The 25694-nt window shown below is 38.9% G+C and overlaps 3 protein-coding genes and 1 non-coding gene across 5 annotated transcripts in view; 3 read left to right on the top strand and 1 right to left on the bottom strand.

Moving 5' to 3' along the window:
- Window positions 1-12774, top strand: part of megf11 (multiple EGF-like-domains 11) — a 119232-nt gene extending 106458 nt beyond the window's left edge. The window contains 5 exon segments of the mRNA XM_046864274.1: window positions 696-811; window positions 931-985; window positions 2339-2398; window positions 5096-5302; window positions 11643-12774. Coding sequence (XP_046720230.1) covers window positions 696-811; window positions 931-985; window positions 2339-2398; window positions 5096-5302; window positions 11643-11815 — 611 coding nt within the window. The 3' untranslated portion in view covers window positions 11816-12774.
- Window positions 12775-13656: 882 nt separating this feature from the next.
- On the bottom strand, window positions 13657-21737 carry rab11a (RAB11a, member RAS oncogene family). Its single transcript, XM_046864275.1, has 5 exons — window positions 21566-21737; window positions 20028-20223; window positions 19233-19426; window positions 16756-16836; window positions 13657-16146 (listed from the first exon to the last, which is right to left on the bottom strand). Exons 1-5 carry the CDS (start codon window positions 21603-21605, stop codon window positions 16010-16012), a joined length of 648 nt encoding a protein of 215 aa, XP_046720231.1. The 5' UTR covers window positions 21606-21737; the 3' UTR covers window positions 13657-16009.
- Window positions 21738-22378: 641 nt separating this feature from the next.
- trnaq-cug lies at window positions 22379-22450 on the top strand. The gene has a single exon. It is a non-coding gene; the product is annotated as a tRNA-Gln (tRNA).
- A 1386-nt stretch (window positions 22451-23836) lies between these two features.
- The window catches only part of dennd4a (DENN/MADD domain containing 4A), a 30939-nt gene continuing 29081 nt past the window's right edge, over window positions 23837-25694 (top strand). The window contains exon 1 of one of the 2 annotated variants that reach the window (XM_046864301.1): window positions 23837-24220. The gene's annotated coding sequence lies outside the window, so the exon portion shown is untranslated. The remainder of the gene's footprint in view (window positions 24221-25694) is intronic. The other variant, XM_046864302.1, reaches the window with a different exon arrangement.

The raw sequence follows: 25694 nt of genomic DNA, 5'->3' as shown, positions 1-25694 counted from the left end.
GTGTATGTGCTCATGAGGTGAAGTGAATAACATTGATTATCTTTTCATCATGGCACCTGTAAGTGGGTGGGATACATTGATGTGTTAGATCGCTGCAGCGGATAGTATCTATCAAAAGTGGTCAAAGGAAGGAACACTGGTGAACCAGTCTCAGTTAATGCTGTTAATGCTGTTAAAGGGTCAGGACTGTTTTGGCAGCAAAAGAGGGACCAAGACAATATTAGGCAGGTGGTCATAATGCTATGCCTGATCGGTGTATATAAAACTCTACATCTTACAACAAGATTTTTTTTTTTATGTACACTATTTACATTTTAAACTAACACAAATTAAATAAATTGCAAAGATGTAAAGACCAAATATACACCCAGAATGGCCCACAGTAAGACAAAATATATTTAATTTAAGATACCTTAGTGCGTCAATGAAATGAAATCATATGCATTTATAAAGTGGTTAATATTCTGCATTGTGCTCACTTGGTTTTCCAGAAAATAAAAAGCGCTGAGTTGGTCAGATATCACTGCAGCATGTCTAATTATACCGCTTGATGATAATGTATTCGAACTTAACATCTTAGTGCCACCTGTCACAGGTTACCATATACACAAGGCAAAAATGCAGATCTGTTTGCCATGATCTTGTGTTTTATGATCACAAATTATAGCTATATAAATATGTTCTTTATCTATTAGATACACCTCAGAGCAGCAGTAGCCAGTGTTTCTCCAACCCCAGCTACCACACTGTGGCCCAGTGCAACATTCCATCCTCTAACACTAACAATTTGGATGGCACTCTTACTCTGAAGGCAAGCATCTCTAAACACACACAATCCAATTACTCACACATGACCTTTTCACATAACTACATAAACAAACCTTGAACATAATTAACGTTTTTAACCTTAACCTGTTTTATTTTACACAGAAAGGGGACAGGAGCAGCTCAGAGTGGAGAGCCTACTGCAATCTAAATGACCTTGGTCAGTGTCTATGCTCTTTAGCTCTCTGTTTTATCTCATGCAGCAATTACTACTGTACATGAGTGTTTGACACTCATATAATTTTTAAAACATATTACATGTCACCATTTTCTACCTATAACTTCGTCCCCAACACAGTCATGTTGAAAAATGAAGCGACTTTTCCATATCTACGTACACCAGCAGCTCTCCAGGCGCTGTAGAAATAGCAGGGGCCCATCATCCTGCTGAGTAGTGACTGCTGATAGCAAATGTTTTGTACGAGCAGAAACTTCCAGCCCTAGCATGTGGCCTTTCCCTGCTGTGGCATTAATAGGTCTTCACTGTTGGTTCTTTCTCACACACACAGACAAAAAAGTCCTACTCAGTCTACATTACACTGGGTCACCATGAAAAAGAGAGTAGGAAACACATTACTTTTGTCTGTCAGCTGAGGTTTCTCCACCTGATATGACTGAGTGCAGGACAGATGATAAGCCTGCAGCAACATGTAAAAGGCAGGAGGTGAAGGATTTAGTCTCTATGTTGGGTTTCTCATCAGTTTTCTTAGAGGTTACACAACCTGCACTCACAAAACTTAGACAGCAGGTTTTTCTAATCTCCGTAAAACATGGCCATTTTCTGTCTGGTGGTTTTAAAACTGTTGTTTCTCATGGAATATTAGGTCAATATTTAGTTTATCTTCATTTCTTTCAACTTTTTCCAATGTTTATCTTCTTCTATACCAACTATGTGGCCACCAAAACTGTAAACATAGCTAAACGAACAGATAAATACAGGGCACTTCAGAACTTGCTGATGGCTGATAACTAATTTGCTATCATGTTTTTGCAGATAGCTTTTATTCTGGTAGCGGAAGGCAATGGAAATACTCATATGGCTTTTATCAGTTTCTTCCTGCTTATGTAAAGTGCACTAAAGTTTACATTGTTAACGTCACCTTGAGCATTATATAACATTCCTACCAGGGTGTTCACTGAAGTTACCCACTTTTTTTGTGTAAATACTTTTGAGCAAGGATATCAAGAGAATTGTAAATAACACAGCCTTCTTTTCTGAACTCATGACTGCAGTTTGGTGTCTGCTACATGATCTTTCCCATTTGTGCTGTAACTTTGGTAAATGCAGTTTTGCTGAAAAAAACTGTGTCCCCAGAAAAACATTTGCATGCAGAGTAAAAGAACAAGGTAATCAATAACAACACTGTTACTGAGTGCTTGCATCAACTATCATTTTTCTATCACTTTTCATCTTAAAAAAATGTTTGTTGGGTATAAAAGTAATTTGTGAATGTTTATATATTACTATCTAAGCGTGGACATTTCTGTTTATGTGTGTGCTTCACTGAATTAGGTGTGCCACGAGAGGATACACTGATAGTGCAAGACAACAAAACCACTCAAGTTGCTAAAGGTAACTTCAGGAGGCACAATTTTAGAAACACTTGCATGGGCAAACATTATTATTATATAAAATAATCATTACACACAAATGTTACATTTTTACTCTGATACACATATTCAAATATTTGCTTTTGAGATTGCTTTGACCCAATATAAATGCCTTTGTCATCCATCACCAAGAGCTTTCAACAATAAAAAGACAGATGACATATTGTACAAGTACAACTGTACAAGTCAGAGAATAGATATGGAAGAATACATAATTGCAGTTTATGAATACTTTTACACACAATCAAGTTTGTAATAAAAGAAACCTTCAGAAGTCTGCAAGCAGTTGAAAATTTGGCAAAAATTGGGCGCATGGGTATACTGCAAAGAACAGTAGTTACTTATGTTCCCTAGATGCACATGAACCCCCTGGACCCCTGCCTGGGGCAGTGAAAATCCTCTTCGAAACATTCTTTTTCATGTGCGCAGTCAAGTGTAGATTAATGTGCAGTCTAGTTCAGCATTCGCTTTCATTTCTAATCTCTGACTAGTAAAAAGTGAAAGCAAACACTGTCTCAACTCATAATTTCTACACAGAAACATGGAATGTTATCTCAACACCACATTCATTAAAGGATTACTGTTTATTGTCTGATAGTGGCTTACTGCAAAGGATGTGAAAATATCTTAAAAGATGCAGATGAAGAGTACAGGGTGGTATGGAGACAGTTGATCCGCTGTGGCAACCCCTAATGGGTGAAGCTAAAAGAAGAAGAAAAAGAAGTAGAAGGATAAATTAATTACAATCACACATACAGTCTCAGTATTGGATTAGTGAGCAACACTTAGAACTCTGTGTTATAGTTGTTCAATTCTTTGATATGTGGGCAAAATCAGAGATAGAGGCTAAAAGACATGTAGTTCATGTTGAGCCCATTTGTTGAACAGAGCATCCTTTTCCAGAAGGTTGTCTATTTTTATTAATGAGTACCACATTCAGCAACTAGTTTAATTGGCATTGGTGAAAATGCCCTCCCATGTTGAGTTTGATGTAGACAAACTCCCCAGGACATGGGAATACAACTGCTGAACCATTTTATAGTACCTTTTACAGTACAGGATTTAATAAGCTACACTTACAAATGGGCCAACTTTTGTTCAAGACAAATAAAGATTGCCATATATAATGATATATTGTATACCGGCAAAATTGTATTGTCTAACCGGCAAAATACTGTCTGAGTCTACTAGCTTGTGACAATTTGTAATTTAATGTCATTTACAGTATCCTTTATACACTTGCCACCCCAATTTGTAACAATTTGGGTTGTTATGTAAAATGTAAATAAAAACAGAATGCAATGATTTGCAAATCTCTCAAATATTTGATTCTTAATTACTACCCCTGAATGTTATCATGACTGAATATAACCAAACAGAAAAATTGACATTTAAGAACTGTTTAGTTTAAATGATGTTTTATGCTTTTCAAGTTTTAGAAATTAGCTAATAGACACAAATTAGCTAATAGACACAAAATTAGCTAATTAGCAAGCCACAAATGCAATTCCTGAATTTCAGTAAGCTTCACTGGACGTTCAGTTGGATTGTATGTTGTGTATAAAGCCTAAACTAAATTAACCAAATCATCGTATTTGTTGAGGCACTTGGACATCTCTGTACAAGGGTATCTAACATCTCATTTAATTTTGTTAATATGTTCACAGGAAGATTATTTTATATACTTGTCCTTTAGCTTTCTGATGCTTTGTCTCAATGGTAGTCAGTTACATCAAGACCCTCATGGTTTTGACAGCCCAAAGCAACCACTTAAGGCCACAAGTCCTTACCTCTCTCTCTGCTGCCTGTGTGTTTCTGCAATTAATCTGATCCCTGCCCTTATTACAACCTCAGCCTCCAGACAGACACACACACATATACACACAGGTCTCTATAAATTGATCTCCTAGGCCCAGTGTTGTCTCAGATCTGTTGTAAACAGCCTAACAAAGGCAGCTGCAGTAGGTGAGACTAGATCAACTTGGATAGAAGAAGCTTTCAGGAGTTTGGCTGCTGACCCTGAAAGCCTTTGTTTACTTTTCCAGTAAAAATCATCTGCATTTGTATGAATAGAGTATATGTGTCCTTTGATTATCAACAGCTTTGTTATCAATTCTCTAGAATTTAAAGTGTTTGAAAATGTATTTTTGGTGCCGGTCTGTGGGATGTTGAATTTCCTTTTCCTGATAATGTTTCGGATGTGTGTACATTTTTGGATTAAATCAGTATAGCCACCAGCTATTCAATAAACAGTTGTTTGGAATGCACACCTACACTGCTACACACGTTTCTGTGCTCAGCATTTTCACCCTTCCCCTTGCTTTAGCTGCAGATAACGTGCATGGCTGTATGCTAGAGAGTGCAATGCAGTTCTCTCCCCTGAATTTTAACAAGACTCTTTTCCAAGATGTTGCAGATGGGCCATGAGACAGTGGTTCTTGTGTGACCTAGACACTGCAACTAGGGTTACATCAAAAACTGAATAGTTGGAAACAGTGGAGTATTTTTTTTTTTTTACATGCTGTGCAGTACAGTAGTATGCGAGGTCACAGCATTAATCTCACTAAAGATAACATGAAGGTCTTATACACTCTGTTGTACATTTTCCTTATCTAGTTCTGCTGGTGCAGAATTTATGTTGTCTCTATGTGATCTGCAGACTATATCAAGCCATCCATGTGCAGCACCAGCTCATGTTCACTAAACAGTGAGAATCCATATGCCACCATACGGGATCCACCAGGCCTGACCTGCAAGCACACAGAGAGCAGCTATGTGGAAATGAAGTCTCCTGCACACAGAGACCTGCCATTCTGCACCAGCAGTACCACCCGCACCTCTGCAAGCAGGAACATCTATGACATGGGTGAGTTAGATATGAGGAAGGGGAAATGCAAATATATAGCATTATGTTGCATTTGCAGGACGTTATACAAAATGTTTCTAAATATTTTAAATGCATATATTGTAAAGGGGTTAATTCAGACATTAACAACTTTTGAAAAGTATTTTAGTTCGGTGATTATTGGTTCTTTGATGATATAGTGGAAATTCAATGATGAAAAGTAAGTGTACGATTTAGTTAAACCGTTACTAACTGTAGCCCATCTGTTGCTATACACGATTAATCTGTTTCTGCCAACCTGTACCCCAGCCATCACAGTATGTGGAAGTACAGGGTGCCGTTATGTAGAACATATGCAAACAATTGTAATGCAAAGGTTTCTGCTTTTTCTGTGTCAACATTTATTTTTGCCTTCAATATGTGGACACCCCTCCAAATTATTGAGTTCAGATGTTTCATCAACACCCATTACTATCAAGTACATAACGTTAAGCACAAAGCCAGGCAATCCCTATAGACAAACACTGTCAGGAGAGTGATTTATACTGAGAAGCTTAGTGACAGTGTTGTGGCATGGGTATTAGCATGCCGCAACCTTGCCGCAAGATAGTGATATTTCTTCCCTGCTGAATCTGCCTGGGCAACTGTCAGTGCTAAAAATCTAAATCTTCAGGATCAACAACAGCTTGTCTGAGAAGCAAAAGACCACACAAACCCAGGAGATTTGGAGCACAGATTGCTGTAGTGTATATTGCATTCTCTGTTGCATTAATAAAGAGTTTTAAACTCCCTCTAGAAGTTCAAATTCAAGTTTATTTCTATAGTGATTTTCACAATGGACATTGTCTTTACAGAACGTAATAATTAAAGTGAATTGTGTATATTTATCCCTGATGGGCAGCCTGGGGTGAGTGTGGCAAAGAAAAACTCCCTTAGATGTTATGAGAAAGAAACCTTGAGAGGAACCAGACTCAAAAAAGGAACCCATCCTCATTTGGGTGATATTAAGAGTGTGATTATAAATCTTAAAACAATACAAAACACTGGAGAGAGAGAACTAACATGAGTATTGAAATGTGAGATTATGGGTAATGTCCTTTCTACAGTCTTATACAGTCAGTTGACGTTGTGGAACCAGGAGCTACTGAGAAACTCATAAAATAGCTCAACATTTGAGATCATCATAGATCCAACACCAACTCCTCCAATTGTTAAGAGGTCCAATGGCAAACTCCACATGATCCAACGGCCGCTGGTACGTCTCTAGATGGTTCGGGATGTTTGCAGGGTCGGCATCAACTTCTTTGAAGGTCCATAATCTTCATGAGGTGGGACACAACTGTAGCTGGTGCAACCTCAGAATGCCTCAGGATGTGTAGAGAAAGAGATGCAGTGGAGAGGAATAAGCGTAGCTGCTGTTCATAAAAGTAACAAGTACAATTTGATAATGTTCATGTGATCAGATGTAATGGAGCACAAGGTTATGATATGTGATGTGTGTTATGTGTAGACTTTGCTAAAAAGATATATCTTTAAACTGCGCTTTATCTGGGAGAGTGTGTCTGAGCCCTGAACACTGTCAGAAATACTATTCCAAAGTTTACTAGCTAAACTCTACTGCCTTTAGTGGACTTTGCTATTCTAGGAACTACTAGAAGTCCGGAGTTTTGAGATCACAAAGAGCGTGATGGATTGTAGTTTGCTAGAAGACTGGAAAGATAATTGGGAGCTAAACCATTTAGTGTTTTTTAAGTAAGTAGTAATAGTTTATAGTTGATTCAAACTTAACAGGTAGCCAGTGTAGGGATGATAAGATTGGAATTATATGGTCATATTTTCTCGACCTTGTGAGAACTCTGACTGCTGCATTCTGGACTAACTGTAGCTTGTTTATTAATGATACAGAACAACCGCCTAGTAATTAAAATAATCCAGTCTGGAGATCATGAATGTATGGACGAGCTTTCCTTCATCAGATATAGACAGCATGTTTCTTAGCTTAGCAATATTTCTAAGGTGAAGGCTGTTTTTTTTAATATAGGATTATGATATGATATGATATCTCAAGTTGTTCTCTAGAAGCAATATTAGCACAGGATCTGTCCATCAGGATCCTCATAACCAAGTAGCTGCACACAAGCCTGAGATCACTGTGGGCTACCACTAAGAAATCAGAGTGCCAGCAGTTCACTGTGGTGAAAGTGGGATAATGGTGTGGGACTTGTTTTTATGGTTTGAGCTAGGCAGCATACAAAGAGATTTAAACAATTGAATGCTTCCCGTTTGGTGGCAAGTTCCCACAGACATGTAGAAACCCTTCCCAGAAGATTACAGACTATTATAGCGAAGAGTTATAACTCCACACTGATGCATATGGTTTTTAAATAACCAGCAAGCTCCCAAATGCATGATGGTCAAACATCTATAAACCGTGGGTCATATAATGAATGTAAAAAGATACAATGTGCATCTACAGATTTTAAGTACAGTATCTCACAAAAGTTAGTACACCCCTCACATTTCAGCAACCATTTTTTAGTCATCATGTTCATGTTTTTGTCTGCTTGACAGGAACATACACATTTGTGTATCTTGTATTAGAGCAGTTAAAATGTGGTGCTTTGTGTAGAATTCTCTCATACTGACCACTGGATATTCAGCAAGGCACCTCATGGCAAAGAACTTTCTGATGATTTGAGAATTAGAATTATTGCTTTTCACAAAGATGGCCGAGGCTATAAGATCGGTAACACCATGAAATTGAGTTACAGTACAGTGGCCAGGGTCATGCAGAGGTTTTCCAAGACCGGTTCCATTTAGAACAGGCCTCGTAAGGGTCGATCCAAGAAGTTAAGTCTTCGTGTTGTGCGTCTGGTGCAGAAGCTGCCTTCAAAAAACAAATGCATGACTGCTGCCAGCATTGCTTTAGAATGATAGGTCGCACACTGCAATAAGTCGGTTTGCATGGCCGTCATCCCAGAAGGAAGCCTTTTCTGAAGCTGGTTCACAACAAAGCCTGCAAACATTTAGCTGAAGACAACCTGTCCACGAGCAAGAAATACTGGAACCATGTCCTGTGGTCTGATGAGACTCAGATAAACTTGTTTGGCTCAGATGGTGTCCAGCATGTGTGGTGACACACTGGTGAGGGGTACCAAGAAAATTGTGTCTCACCTACAGTCAAGCATGATGGTGGTGGCATCATGGTTTTGGGCTGCATGAGTGCTGCTGGTACTGGGGAGCTGCAGTTCATTGAGGAAAACATGAATTCAAACATGTACTGTGACATTTTGGAGCAATCTATGATGCCCTCCTCTCAGAAATTGCGCAAGATGACAACTGCCCTGCGGAGGAAGCTGAAGGTGAAGGTGGTGGACTGTCACTAGAAGTATGTCACCAGACCTGAACCTTATTAAGCACCTGTGGGGCATCCTCAAGCAGAAGTGCCAGGTGTCTGACATCCAGCAGTTTCGTGATGTCATTATGGAGGAGTGGAAGAGGATCCCACAACAACCCGTGCAGCTCTATGGAATTCAATCCGCAGGAGGATTGAGTCAGTGCTACATAACAATGGTGCTCACACAAAATAATACACTTTGGAAACAGTTTTGCCAGTTATTTTAACAATAGTGGCTGTATGTTGAGTTATTTTCAGAGGGCAGTAAATCTGTACTGCTATACAAGCTACAAATTAACTACTCTAAAATATCCAAAAATCCAAGTTTAATTTCTTTAATATTCTCCCTTGAAAAGATATAATAAAATGGTTGCTGAAATGTGAGGGGTGTACTTATTTTTGTTCGCTACTGTATTTGGAGTGTGAAACAATTTTCAATATTTTGTGTATGTATACCACTAGAATAGATGTGAAATGAAGTAATCAGGCTCCAGCTTAATTCAAGATAAGATAGTCCCTCTATTTTTTAACAGACTCAATAAGTAATTGGACAAATGAAATATAAGGATTTTGTTTTTAATACATGGATGTGGAACATTTGCAGTCAATTACTGCCTGAAGTCTTAAATCTGTTGACTTCACCAAACACTGAGTTCCTCACTTAAGATGCTTTGCCACACCCTCAGCTGCTGTATGATTGTGGTCTTTCTACTTTTAGTTTTGTTTTCATTAAGTGAAACGCATGCTCAGCTAGGTAAGGAACAGGTAACTGACTCTGGCATTTAAGAACATTTCATTTCTTTGACTTAAGAAGTTCTTGGGTCAATCTAATTCTCTTAGCTGTCAGTTAATCTGTAATTACCAGTGACCCAGTTCCCACTGGCAGTCATATATGCTCATAACACTGCCATTACCGTACGCTACGCTTTGGATCATGAGCAATCCCTCTTTTTCGTATACTTTTTTATACTATAATTCTAGTTCAGCTTATCTTGTTCCATAACTGTATAGACTTTTTTTTTACATGTTTTCTAGCAAAGTCTATTCTGGTCTTGGTACCTGTGATATGGACCTAAAAGTAAACCCTCCGTATTTACATTTATGCTGTCTCTTCATTGTGTATTTTGAAAATAATACCCCTATGTCCCCATGAGTATTCATGTGTTGGCTAGATGTTGTGAATAGATTTTTATTCACCAGGGGAAAAATATCTGCAATTATCCACTTGTATCCTGTGGTCTTCTGAGCCTTTTGATGTTACAGAGCGCACCAGTGCATTCCCTCTTTCAAGAATTCACCAAATTGTTGATTTGGCCACTTCTGAAGTATCTGCTACCTTTCTGATAGGTCTGATTTGATGATGTCCTCTTTCACTTGCATCTGTGGAGAGAAAGTCTGAAATCCTGACCATATATCTCCTTAATTTCTCATTAAATTAAAGCTAACAGGCCACACATGGTCACAAAACTACATATCAGTCAGTTCTTTAAGTACGTTTGAGCCTGTGAATATGGAGCGACTAAAATGGTTGTATATTCTAAATGTTTAATGCAATATTTTTGTTAAACCACTATATCAATTAAAGCAGAGTGGATGATGTGTAGATGGTGAAGCAGGAAGTGGATTTCGAGGAAAGTATGTTGAGAAGATGGAGGGAGTATTTTGAGCAGCTGAGGAATGAGGAAAATAAGAGAGAGAAGGTTGGATGGTGTGGAGATTGTGAAGTAGGAAGTGGAAAGGATTAGTAAGGAGGAAGTAAAAGCAGCGATTAAGAGGATGAAGAGTGGAAAGTCGGTTGGCCCAAATAACATACCAGTAGAAGCGTGGAGATGTTTAGAAGAGATGTGAGTGGAGTTTTTAACAAGATTGTTCAACAAGATACTGGAAGGTGAGAGGATGCCTGAGGAATGGAGAAGAAGTGTGCTGGTACCGATCTTTAAGAATAAGGGAGATGTGCAGACTTGCAGAAACTACAGGGGAATTAAGTTGATCAGTCACACAATGAAGTTATGGGAAAGAGTAGTGGAAGCCAGGCTGAGAGAAGAGGTGACCATCTGTGAGCAACAATATGGTTTTATGCCGAGGAAGAGCACCACTGATGCATTGTTTGCTTTGAGAATGTTGATGGAGAAGTATAGAGAAGGTCAGAAGGAATTGCATTGTGTGTTTGTGGATTTAGAGAAAGCGTACGACAGGGAAGAGAGAGGAGTTGTGGTATTGTATGAGGAAGTGAGGTTTTTTAAAGAAGTATCTGAGGGTGGTGCAGGACATGTATGAGGACAGTGTGACAGAAATGAAGTGTGCAGTAGGAACGACAAACTGGTTTAAGGTGGAGGTTAGACTGCATCAAGGATCGGTTCTGAGCCCTTTCCTGTTTGCAGTGGTGAAGGACGGGTTGATGGACGAGGTCAGACAGGAGTCTCCATGGACTATGTTATTTGCGGATGATATTGTGATTTGTGGTGAGAGTAGGGAGCAGGTTCAGAAGAACCTAAAGAGGTGGAGGTACGTTCTGGAGAACAGTGCAAAGTAATATGAGAGTGTGTTAGAAAAGAGTGCTGAGAGCTGAAGAAAAGAGTGCAGGCAGGGTGGAGTGAGTGGAGAAGAGTGACAGGAGTGATATGTGATAGAAGAGTATCTGCCAGAGTGAAAGGGAAAGTTTATAGGACTGTGGTGAGGCAAAAAATTCAGACCTCATTCCCCAAACAAATGCAAAATCCCAGCAATGCTGCTGTACCTGATACGGTCAACATTAACTGCTTTACTGTAATTGATCCACCACCCAAAGAATATCTGTGATTCTACCGATTGATAGGGGGAGAGGCTAGTTAACAAACTGTATAGCAAGAAAGGGGCTACAGTGAGTAATTGTGTAAATCTATAAAGTGCACCTATTATGTATGTATATGTGTTATTTGTATACATCTGAATATTTAACTAAGATTTTGCCTGCATCTTCATCAGAACCCACAGTAAGTGTTCTACAGGGACCCAATGGCCTGGCGACTGGTTTCTCCCAGAACCCTTATGACCTTCCTCGGAACAGCCACATCCCGAGCCACTACGACATCCTGCCAATGCGCCACAGCCCCACACACACTCTGCCCCCCGAGAGCCCCCCGAGCTCCCTGCTGTAGAGTCCAGACCTCAGCCTACCTCTACCCTACAGCAAGCATCGCCTGCGTCTGCAGGACCTCCTCTCATCTATCTTTTTATCTTATCACCTCTTTCCTTCTCTTTCCCACATATGCACAGATACATAACAAGATGGCGGCTATAAATGCTGTAAACCAGAGTTTTGCTAAATTGGTATGTGTCTACATGTGTGTGTATGAGGGACAACAGATGGCTAAGAAAGGACTGTACAGAGAAATGTATAGATATTAGCAAATAGTTACTTCTATCTTCTCTTTATTTGGTTCCCTGGAAGATAAAGGGGATTTCATTAACAGAGTGGACTGGGAACCGAAGGAAAAAAAAAAATATATATATATATATATAATCCTGTATTCTTTATCTAATCATGTATATTGTAGCAGACTACTGGACTATCAAGGCTCTCATGTGTTCAAGGGTTTCTATACAAACAAGCCAGCTGTAAGAGGAACATAGTGTCAGTGGTTCACTGGGCAGTAACTTATCCCAGTCACCTCTCTAAAGCGATCAGGGACTGACCCTGGCCATCTAGAGAGAGTCAGTGTATACTGTCACCTACAGGTGAAGTATCACTGCTAACCTTGAATAAAGAGGACTGAAAAGCCCTTAGTGACAGAGCATGGCTTAATAGGAAATGGTTAATAGTAAGACCATTTAGTTTTTACTGTATAAAGACAATTACCAAAACATGTTTTTGAGAAACATCAGTTTTTGTTCATAACACTACAGTGTAATTCTTCAAACATTTCATAAACTATTTTAAAAAATCTGCTGAGGTGGTACACAGCTCTTAATAAAAGATTTATGAGAAATAGCAGCTTGGTATACACTGTTCTTAATTCCAATGGTCTATATTAAACTGCTGTTTCTTCCAAAAACATTTATGGATGGTTATATATCAAGTTTGCAGGTGTAATGTCATGTGAATGTGTATTGAAGATTGTATACTATAATGTTACTATATTTTATATATATATATATATATATATATATATATATATATATATATATATATACACACACACAAAGTCTTTTAATCTTTATTTCTGTTTATATTCTTAAAAATTCCTGTGTTTGGATATTGAGAGCTTTTTGTGTTTATTTGTAACATATTTGAAGAATTAGCTGTTTTGTTCTCCCACAAAGGTGTAAACTATAAATAGAAACCGTCTCGCATGAGCGAATTATGCTTAAAATTCATTTCTTGTGACTATAGCACTCGTGCACATTTAGTGATACACAGTGTAAGTGCTCTTTTGTGTCTAAGTAGATGTATTACAGTGGGCAGTGATCACCTACATATCTGTTCGGAGACATTTCCTGAATCTTGTTTCACTTGAAGTTCAGTTTGGTAGTTCTGCTCACTTGTTTCATTTTGTGCAATGCTCTAAATGTGACTCCATTCCCCTCACTGAAGCAATAACCTGCAGACAATCACACCCAGGGACAAAAGTGCAGTTTATCTGCCCATAATCGCAAAGGGGGTATGCTTTATGCCTGTTTGTTAAAGAGAACTGATTTGATCTGTGTCATTTCATTCAAAATAAAGCGAACAGAGAATAGGTTTAATTTTAACAGTAGCCCTCACATGCATGACATGTTGTAGATGAGCTACTTCTCCTTTTAACTGAGGGAATTAAACACTACACATTGTTTCATGATTTGCGAAATGACCATCGAGTGTTAAGGAAATGAAATGCGGCAGTTCATTTAACCACAAACTTTGATTAGGAAGGATGACAAAGGCACTTATTACAAACTACAAATACAAAAATTCATTTTCATAATACATAAAACATTTATCACAAATTTCCTAAATAACTCACGTAACCGTAATTTTTATTTTTCACTTTGAAATTCGAATTACAGTGGAGAGAGTAATAGTATAATGATAAAAAAAAAAATCACAGTACAGCACAGACAAAACAAATATTTCTGAGGCAATATGTGAAAGAGAACTAACAGAACATCGATATCCAGATAAACATAAGACACACCAACTAGTTGCAGTGCTTAGGTTGGGCATAGCTGTGCCATCTGTACCCATACATCATTGGCACTGCCCTTTAGCCATCTACCAGTCAGTTACATGATTAGTTTCAGGGTCCCGAGGGCCATTTTGGAAGGAAGGCCCAATAGCATTTAGTCACACAATGCATAGAATAAGACATAGTGCCCAACGTGACAGGTATACAATTTTCTTTACAGCTATTCTATTCTGCTTTAGACTGCCATATTGCAATGTTCATAATGTGTGTATTATGACTGATTTTGTGAAAAGTTGTCAAGAGAGTCTAAACACTTCTAATAATAATTTCTATAATAATTCTGCATTATTACACCAGCTATAACTACAAGTTGGGACAGCGGTTTCCAGCCTAATCCAAAAGGGATCTCAGAGTGCCTTGCTTTAGAAAGAGTTCTCTTAAGCATAACAGAAGGTTTTAAGAATGGATAGAACAGAGTAGATCATGCATATTGTCCTCACTATCATTTCTACAGTACACACACAACACAATTCCTTAGGCAGCCATGGTGCAAAAATGATTTGCAGTTTATGATGCTCCCCCCTCCCCCCAACATTTGCTGAAATCACAGGAATGCTTGCTTTTACAATCACAACATGATTATACTGGGCTACAATACATTATACAGTCTTAATTTATTTTGATCAGAAACATTGTACTGTACTTAAATTCCAGGAGTCTTACATAATAGGCACAAAACAAGAAATCAGTTGGCTAATATAGAATAAATAATAAAGAATTAAACTGTAGTGTGGGTTAGATCAGAAAAGAAATAGTGTGTTTGGTGCAAAAACAGAAAAGCTCCAGCCTACAATCATCAGGTATGTCTTATGTGCAGTGGTCTGGCTATTCTTTCTCATCACTAAGGAGAGTGGTACGATGAATGGAAAGTTTGACACCGTTTAATTCTTAGATCTCTGTTCCCCACTTACAGTTCTACACAAATCTTTTATTTATGGTGTTGCAATGCTGTTAAAATGGGTAGCTACCCTGACTGCTATCAAATTCTAAAGCTCAAATGTGTTGGTTTTGTTCCTTTCCCCTTCTCAATTTATGCATCGAATGACATTCGAAACTTGCTGCATAACCTGGCTAAAAGAACCAAATGTAGTTGGCATGAGAGGCAACAAAATTACAATAAAGAAAAAAGCAGCAGTCAGAATGGAGGAATGCCACCATTTTAACACTGAAGGTGGTTATGTGAAAGTCCTCACAGCACTGCCGTGATGAGCTGAAGGAAAAAGCCCACGGTGTGAGCGCATGCACAAAAATTGGAGGCTCCCTAATGTGACATTCCACTGAGAAAGGCACTAAAACCACTACGCTACAAGAAATGCACAAGATGAATGGAAAGCAGCACGAGTCTGTCAGTCAGTGTGAGGAGTCATGTCTGTGGGGCTCTCTGTATCAAAGAGCATCTTCCCACTCCTCTTTCTAGAATGCTGATATTAAGCATGCAAGCATATTCTACAATACAGACCACAGGAGCCACAACGATCATGACTAACGTGTTACGCTATTCCCTCAAATATGGTCAAAAATACAACAGAAGTGATCCTCGGATTATAGTTGAGTTTACATGCAAAATTTAAGCTTTTGCATTCGCGCAGCCATAGCTAAAGTCGGGAAACTCGATCTCTGGAGCCTAATAGTCGCCTAACATTTAGTATCTGAAATCTCTAAACACAGCATACAATAATACCTCCTTAATGCCACTGTCTAACCTTATGACAGGCTCAGTCACAAACATGGACCAGCTGCACGAGACACTGACATGAACAAACCTCACACTGTTCGCAAATGAAAGAATATATTAAGACGTTTATGTGAAGATTAGCACAACTGATTATTAAAATTTTGCGCTAAACAAAAAAAAAAAGCCTACCATGGCAGAGGGGAGAAAAAAAAAACAAACAAACACAAAAGATGTTAGTCCAGAGCACAGGTGGTAACCCTTTTGAGATCTGAGGTTTGGAAACACAGCTTCTGTGCTCGAGCCCAAGCGTGCAGCTGCGCCTCTGAACCAAAGCAGTCTTTAAGAGGTGGTGAAAAAGAGGGGAAGGGGAGAGAAGAGAAGAGGAGACGAGAGGGAGGGATGAGGGCTTTTCTGCAGGTGGGCTTTGCAGGAAAAGGAGGTCATGGACGAGGCTAGATGTTCTGGCAACACTGCATTTTTGGCTTATTCTCAGTGGGCTGCACCTGGATGGACACCACGTTGTTGCTGGGTGATATGTCGTTGTCCCGGCGGTCCGACATCTGTTTCTGGGACACGATGCGGTAGATTTCTGCAAGATAACGATCAGCGTGTAAGGTATAGGATTATCCGGTCTATTAAAGTCAGCAATTATGATCATCGAAACGATAAAACTGTTTTGGAAACCTTTTATTTTTGGAGGGTCGCATTAGTATGTACACAGAGATATCTGCTCTAAAAATAGCTCTTGTTTGCTGAGAAGCCTCTAAAATCATTTGAATTCATTACACCTTTTTATTCAGACTTGGCCATAACCATTGCAGTACGCCTGAGGTAATGCAATTATAACGTTATATCTGATGGCCTTTAAAAACATAAACTTCTTTCAGCTTACAGTGCAGAAAGGAAATAAGGCTGACAAACAAAGCTGCAATAGAAGCAGGAAGCTTTTTTTATTACAGTCACGTCAAGCTGGAGAAACTCAATGGACCCACCCCAGCAAGGTCAGCCCTTTGATTAGTCATTCATAAGGGAATGGCCTTCGACCAAAAACCAATCAGCCTTTACACTCATACTAACACACTCATCTGCATGAAGTTTGGCTTATCAACTTTTTCACTCCTCTGGTTTCCATTTAAGTATGATTTTTATCCTCAAGCCAACAGCATAATAGAAACCAAACAAACAAGACCCCACTTACCAGTCAGGATGGTCTGAAAGGCTGTCTCCACATTGGTAGAATCCAAAGCTGATGTCTCCAAGAAAGACAACCCATTCTTCTCTAAAGACAAAAGGATCATTTGTTTATTTTTTTTTTTTTTACACAGATATAGAACATCAAGTCCCCAGTAATCCACTAAAATAACAGTTCCTAAATAGATCATCTTCACTTTTGCTTTACGAAACATATTTTTACGGAAAGTATTCAGACCCCCTTAAATTTTCACTCTGTGTTATATTGCAGCCATTTGCTTGAATAATTTAAGTTAATTTCTTTTCCTCATTAATGTACACATAGCACCCCATATTGACAGGAAAACACAGAATTGTTGACATTTTTGAGATGGATCTACACCTCCATTTGAGTCCAGAAATGTTTGATTATACTGATTGGACTTGATTAGGAAAGCCACACACATGTCTATATAAGACCTTACAGATCATAATGCATGTCAGAGCAAATGAGAATCATGAGGTCAAAGGAACTGCCTGAAGAGCTCAGAGACACAATTGTGGCAAGGCACAGACCTGGCCAAGGTTACAAAAACATTTCTGCTGCACTTAAGGTTCCTAAGAGCAAAGGGCCCTCCATAATTCTTATGACTCAGCTCCAGAGATGCAGTCGGGATATGGGAGAAAGTTGTAGAAAGTCAACCATCACTGCAGCCCTCCACCAGAGCATCGGGGCTTTATGGCAAAGTGGCCTGACGGAAGCCTCTCCTCAGTGCAAGAACCATGAAAGCCCACATGGAGTTTGCTTAAAAAAAAAAAAAAAAAAAACCTGAAGAACTCCAAGATGGTGAGAAATAAGATTCTCTGGTCTGATAAGACCAAGATAGAACTTTTTGGCCTTAATTCTAAGCGGTATGTGTGGAGAAAACCAGGCACTGCTCATCACCTGTCCAATACAGTCGCAACAGTGAAGCATGGTGGTGGCAGCATCATGCTGTGGGGGTGTTTTTCAGCTGCAGGGACAGGACGAATGGTTGCAATCGAGGGAAAGATGAATGCGGCCAAGTACAGGGATATCCTGGACGAAAACCTTCTCCAGAGTGCTCTGGACCTCAGACTGGGCCGAAGGTTTACCTTCCAACAAGACAATGACCCTAAGCACACAGCTAAAATGTTGCGAGTGGCTTCACAACAACTCCGTGACTGTTCTTGAATGGCCCAGCCAGAGCCCTGACTTAAACCCAATTGAGCAGAACTGGAGAGGATCTGCAAGGAGGAATGGCAGAGGATTCCCAAATCCAGGTGTAAAAAACTTGTTGCATCTTTCCCAAAAAGACTCCTGGCTGTATTAGATCAAAAAGGTGCTTCTACTAAATACTGAGCAAAGGGTCTGAATACTTAGAACCATGTGATATTTCAGTTTTTCTTTTTTAATAAATCTGCAACAATGTCAACAATTCTGTGTTTTTCTGTCAATATGGGGTGCTATGTGTAAATTAATGAAGAAAAATTAACTTAAATGGGTTTAGCAAATGGCTGCAATATAACAGAGTGAAAAATTTAAGGGGGTCTGAATACTTTCCGTACCCACTGTACGTACACACACACACAAACCAGACATAACATTATGACCACCTGGCTAATATTGTGTTGGTCCTTTTTTCCTGACCGTTGAGCATTAACAGCATTAACTACTTCAGCATTTTCCCCTACAGAAGCTCGTCTGTTGGATCGGACCACACGGACCAGCCTTCGTTCCCCCTGTGCATCAATGAGCCTCGGTTGCCCATGACCCTGTCGCAGATTCACCACTGTTCCTTTCGTGGACCTCTTTTTGATAAATACTGACCACTACCAAGCATTGCAGTTTTGGAAATGCTCCGATTAGAGGTCGACCGATATGGGTTTATCTCTGACCGATGCCGATATTTAGAAATCAGCCGATGGCGAAGATATGATGCCGATTTTCTCCCCCCTTTCATATCCTAAAATGTGATATTTGATTAATAAGACATGTCACAGAAAATCAGTTGGGTTTAGTTTCCAGGGAGAAACAGAACTCCAATTGGCTAATTATCGCCTGCCTAATAATCACCCTAAATTGCGGCACAATCGTCCGATGCCGATTAATAAAAAAAAAAAAATAATAATCAGCCCGATCAATTGGCCAGCTGATCAATTGGTCAACTTCTAGCTCTGACCGCTTCAGACATCACAATTTCGCCCCAGTCAAACTCACTCAAATCCTTACGCTTGCCCATTGTTCCTGCTTCGAACACATCAAATTTGAGGACAAAATGTTCACTTGCTGCCCGCTATATCCCACCCACTAACAGGTGCCATGATGAAGAGAATCCATGTTACACACCTCACTGGTCATAATGTTATAATGTCATGCCTGGTCAGTGTATACTTTTAAACAAGTAGTATTCTAAATAAAGACTGCGAGCAAAAAACATGGCCAGAGGTGAAAGTTCTTGGCTCAACACCAGCTTGGGTTCTGACCTGCAAATGCGCGTGCCTCATCGGTGGGCACGGCCCGGAGATGGCGCAGGTCACTTTTGTTGCCAACCAGCATGATAACAATGTTGCTGTCTGCATGGTCCCTCAGCTCTTTCAGCCAGCGTTCCACATTCTCATAGGTCAGATGCTTGGCAATATCGTACACCAGCAGAGCGCCCACAGCACCACGGTAATACCTTTAACCAAAACATAATAGGCAATTTCTAGCTGGACAGTAATAGATTTTTTTTTTAAACTTTAAAGAAGGTCTACAATCTTTAAAACATACAATAAATACATCTGATTACAGGAATTCCAGAAAAACAATATTGGGAATTTTTTTTTCCAAACATGTACAAAAACAAGATAAATGATACTATAATATAATTAATTGTACTGTATTTGAAGGTCAAATTATGCAACTGGGGCTGTAACAATGGAGTTGGTCAGTGGTACTAACACATACTGCTTGACAAAACCATGAAATCGTGTGTTATAATGTAATTTTACATAAGCGTTCTGTAATTACTATAAATCGGATATTATAATATTCTAGATAAGCGATGCATGTCAAAATACTGCTCTTGGGCAAAGCCATAAACACTTAAGTGCATGTGTGCACTTCATCCACAATTCTTGTTTGAACAGAATGACACACATTTAAATATCAAAGAAAGGTCAAAGTGTATGCCCTAAAGTTATTATGAACAAGCATCAGAGATGTAAAGGGTGATATTTTCAGCTGATTCTTTAAGGTGTCACTGCCCAGAGTTGTGCATGAGGGTGATGTTTTCTTACGCTGAGGTGATGGCTCTGTAGCGTTCCTGCCCAGCCGTGTCCCATATCTGGGCTTTTACAGTCTTCCCATCCACCTGAATACTGCGAGTAGCAAACTCCACTCCAATGGTGCTTTTGCTTTCCAGGTTAAACTCATTGCGGGTGAAACGGGACAAAAGGTTACTCTTCCCCACACCAGAGTCTCCAATTAGAACCACTTCAAAATGGGGAAGAAAAGAAAAAAAAACACAAACATCAAAAACTATTCACTTTCTGAACTTATCTCAACTAAATAGAGGTTTAAAACAGAATATTCATATCAGACCCATACTGCTGGATCAGAAGTGAATCAGATCTGGCACATTTTCTGAGTGGCCCTTCTGTCTCTGTGTGTGTGTGTGTGTGTGTGTGTGTGTGTGTGTGTGTGTGTTATTACATTAGATTACAACCAGAACTTGTGCAACTCACTTCACAGACAGACATTTTTACAGCTCAGGTAAAGATTTTGGGAAGGTTCTGCAGGGTAAAGACCTGCACCGTCAAAGAAATACACAACTTAAAGACAGACTACAGGATCAGTCTTTCTGTTGCCTTTAATAAACACTTCCCTAAACTCGCTCTCCACTCCACTAGGTAACAATGGTAAAACAGCATCAAATTCACCTAGACGTCAAAGGACAAAAGAAAGACAATAATAGGGTTCTTTAAATGAAGAAAAAAAAAACATTTCATTATAGAACAGTGTTGCATAGTAAACGGTTGAAACAAAACATGCTACTAAGTGAATCCATAAAGAAGTAAAATAAATAAATAAATAAACACAGTAACTGCACCTGGCTTGAAAATATTGATACAGAATTTATTTACGTAAATACATATAAGAAAGATTTAGATATAGATAGATAGATAGATAGATAGATAGATAGATAGATAGATAGATAGATAGATAGATAGATATTCTAGTGGTCGTGTTTGTAGTAAGAGACAGTAACATTAACTAGTTAATAAGTAAATAAATGGCGACGTCTTCCTGGTTAGAGGGGATAGGGGGGGGGAAAAGCTGGTTGTGGACAAGAACAAACGTTTCCATGTCTTTTGACTATGGGGCAATAAAATTACTTTAAAGCGAACTGCTCATGGTTTCACCGCTGCTTCGGGATCAGGATTAAGGTGTGGTGCTCGAGGCAGAAATATCTGGATACCTCAAACACAGAACATTACATTACATTAGGCGCCTGTTCACTGCGTCGCTCGTGTGTCCAGCTTTAGATACTCATCCAAATAAATGACAACGTCCCCCTATTTTCCCCTTTACTCCAACAAAAACAAGCACTAAGGATTAAAATCAGCTGTGTCTAACGTTTTCCGGCTTGCAATAAGCAACATCTCCCGGTCATGTTGGCCTGATAGCTAGTCTAGCCTAGGTGAAGACGGCTAGCATGCTAAGAATATTATACAGTTCCTGTCTTACCCAATATCACCTCCTTTTTCTTGCTAACACCAGAAACAAGAATAAAACGAAGACGACATTCTGTGTAGCCGCTTTATAAATTACTCACCTTTAAACAAGTAATCGTACTCGTCGTCTCTTGTTCCCATCTTGTCAGAAATGAAGGTTAATCGGTGTAAGGAAACACTTCTTTAGCTAAAATGGACCCGGCCGCTCGCTCCTTCCCGCTGCTGCACTGCAGTCAGATTGGGTGTCATTCGGAAGCCATGCTAACTATTTAGCAAGCGAGCGGCCTGCACACAAGGCTTCAAAACAATCGCCACCAATTCAAAATAAAAGCCAGTGTTCTACAATCCGTGAAAAACTAAAAAATCAAGTGATTTCTGTTGCTGGTTGAAAAACAAGACTGCCATTCAGGGTTCATGTGAGAAAATCATCGAGACAGTGCATTCAAACAACGAACTTATATGTCCCTCATTTTATTTGTGCTTCAGATTTTTATATATTTCAGACTTTTATATATTTGCCGGAATAAAGCTTCCTAAAACATCTGCTCCAGCATAGTGACTTATATACTAACACAGATCTTCAATATAAACAGATTGGTGTAGAATTTAGATGAACGATTTGATCGATTTATAATACTTAACACATTTTTATTATATATATTTCTGTATGCTCTGTGTCACTGTTGTGCTGTAAAATGAATCAAAGTTATTTCCCCATTAAAATGTTCACACATTTTATTTTGAGAAATTATTGTGGACTTGGCATAAGAGGAAGCTGTATGTAAATAGTAGTGTTTTTGTTGTATGGTTTTTCTCAAATAGCTACAAGCGTTTTGCTTAATTCATTCAGCTTAAATAAACGATTGTCGCTACATTGTACTTTATAAGTGATGTTGTGAGCTCTTTGTTCAGCTGGTTCCATGGTGTAATGGTTAGCACTCTGGACTCTGAATCCAGCGATCCGAGTTCAAATCTCGGTGGAACCTGCAGGCGTAAATTTTTTTTACCCTCTTCTTCTTTGTATTTATTTGTTATTATTATTTACATTTTGCCAAAACAAATAATTACACAAGAACCCTTACTAAATAATGGTTTTATGTAAAAAAAATGTGCCTACTTCTACTTCAAAGCCAATGACAACCCACTGCAGAGTAATTACTAAGCAGGTCTACAGCCTCGGTACACTGTAACACACTAATAAGCCACAGCCACTGACACACACACACACACACACACACACACACACACACACACTAACAGAGCGAATTTTGAACATTTTTTATAGTTTTTCGGTTTTTGTGCACTTTTTATGACTGAACAGAAGAGGGCAATGTTTTGCTAATTTACGTGTAAATGCAAACTACCAACTAGGTGTGTAAATGAGTAAGCCTTGTTTCTCATTATTCTTCTACTCGTTATTTTTGCTCTTATTATCACATATTAAGGACATATACTAGTATTATATCCAGTACCAGTCATACGTTTGGACACACTTTTTATTCTTTATTGTACTATTATAGTACATAGTACTATTTGTACATTAGTACTGAAGAAATCTGAACGCTGAAAGAACATATATAGAATTATGTATTAAACAAAACAGAATTATATTTAATATTTTTGATTCTTCAAAGTAGCCACCTTTTGCTTTGATGACAGTTTTGCATTCTCTCAGCGTTCTCGCATTCTTCTGGGTTGCTTAACACGTCTTTGGTTAACACATAAACATACGTGTTCTTTCATAGTATTAATGCGGAATACTAAATGAAATAAAAAAGAATGCAAATAAAATAAAATAAAAAAATAACTCAAGAACTCAAACGTTTGACTGGTACTGTATATTATAATAATTTGGGTACTTATTATACAATAATAATGAAAATATAATAAAAATAATACACAATGGATATTGAAAATATAAAACATATTGCGGGTTATTTAACACTTTTTTTTGTTCATTACATCATTCAAGGTGAAGGTGTGTCAAAAAATGTGATTGATCGATTTGTACTGTACACTAATTGTTTTGTAAACTGGCACAGTTCTAGCTGGCCTCACAAAACCTCCCACATTATAAATGCAGGCGGATTGAATAAGAAGAGACGTGGTAGAATAAATACTTTAATTGCGAGAGAACAACCTCCTTCAGTCAGTGTGCTGATGGAGCTCGTGCTCACGCTCGCGCTCTCACTCTCGCTGTTTATTTTTGTTTGTTTTGGTTGTGGTTGTTTTTTTTTTATGCCAAAAGAACAAGAGGTATTACATACTCATGTTAAATGTACACTTACTTACAGAGAAAAAAAACCCAATACACATTTTAATTAAACATAAATAAATAAAATACATACAATTTAAAGTTTTCAGAGCATTACATGTTTTCAGTGCTTTTTTTGTTTCTTGTTTCTTTCAAGAGATTCATATACAATTCGAAGTCCTCGCTCGCGCTGCTCTTCAGAAGACCCAGGTCTGTTGTGACGTCCTCGACGTTTGCTGGCAGTCACGTGGTCGTCTCAAAAGCGCGTGCGCGAGAGTCGAGCCCAGCGCATCCCAAATAGCGGTGAGCGGCGCCGATGCTGTGACTCCCGCAGCGACAAAATACACAACCGGACACAGTTTATATCAAGAACGCGTTTGTTTGTTTGTTTTTTCTCGGTTAAAAAGAAGAAAGAAGGAGAATTTATTGCAACAAATACCAACGCTTCAAGCTGAATAAAAAGGCGGATTCAATGAGCAGATCATTATAAGCAACTGAAATCGTAAGTGAATATATATATATATATATATATATATATATATATATATATATATATATATATATATATATATACACACACACATGTGTGATGTATGAGGGTGATGTATTGTGTGCCGGGGAGAGCGGTGATGTCGGCGGTCGCGGTGAACACATACACACTTGACCAAGATGCGTAGCGTTGATCGCGCATTGTGTTGACATTGTGTTGTTCAATTCACACGTCAGGTCTCCTTTTGACAGTAGGATGCTATATTCTGTTTATACTGTATCCATGTGTATACGCACTTTTGTTAAACGCTTACAAATGATTCTGATCTTTGTGTGCTGGATCCCCCGATGCTGCGTTCTGTCTCACACCTGGCCCTCGATAATAACAGACTACTAGAGCACAAACAGTGTGTGTGTGTGTGTGTGTGTGTGTGTGTGTGTGTGTGTGTGTGTTTATACTTTGTTCTTTTTGTCGCTTTCTCGGCCTGATTTTGCAAGCCAAGGAAGCTTTACTCCATTATTGCCTTGGTGCGTAAACGTCTCGTGTATGCGTTTAATTGCTGGTGGAATGGGCTGTTTTGATGCACTGATACCAAACATCCTGTTACCTTCTGATTAAATGTGTAGTTTAATAAACCACCTTCAGAACAGTGGGATCAAACTTTGCCCGATTCAGTCATGATGAAGAAGACTGTGCATTACATGTTACATCATATTCAGTTTCGGTTTAAGTATGGCTTCTAGGGTATTCCCAGTATAAAAAGCACACAGGTTTCATGTGTGTTGTATCAATGCATCATAGCCATGCATCAGTGGTTAAAGGTTACTGTCTGTTTTGGAAGTTTCTGTAGCCTGAAATGACCAGCCACCGCACCCATAGTACACTCTTATGCTGGCTTACATTGTTTTTCATTCAAGCTGATGAGATTTTTGTGGTTGAGATGGCCAGCCTACACTGCTTTTGCCAGCAGACTTGTTTGAATCTTGGCTGCATGTTTCCGAAAATGTATAATCTCATGGCTTGTGTTTGTGGTAGGTTCATTTAAAGCATTAGTCATTTTGTTATACTTGTTTTTCCCCCAACGAATCTTTCAAGTTCAGTATATTTTTATGGCCTGTTTGTGGCAACACCCTGTTTTTAATTGAATTACATTCATCATTCAAGACCAGGCACGGTGTATGAGTGCATCTTTAGACATTGTCGAGCTCTCATCACTTGTAAAAACTGACTGCTTTCTGTAGCAAAAATCCAGTTTGTTGTCTTTTCTGTAACCCAGATCTGCCAGACAAAACATTTTTGGTTCGGAATAGCTTGGCTGCCTCCTTTCCAAAGTATGCAGATGTCTGCTTGTGTCTCTTCATGGTGCCGAGGAGTCAGATGTCCACCTCTGTGGCTTAAACAGGACCAGATGCTTGGCCAAATGTGCTATATGAGTTCCCGCTTCCTGCATTCTCCCCTTGGCCTTCCTACAGCCCCAAAGCTGTGT

Source organism: Silurus meridionalis, chromosome 13, assembly GCF_014805685.1.
Source record: "Silurus meridionalis isolate SWU-2019-XX chromosome 13, ASM1480568v1, whole genome shotgun sequence".
Lineage (NCBI taxonomy): Eukaryota > Metazoa > Chordata > Actinopteri > Siluriformes > Siluridae > Silurus > Silurus meridionalis.
This window is presented reverse-complemented; position numbering and strand designations above follow the sequence as displayed.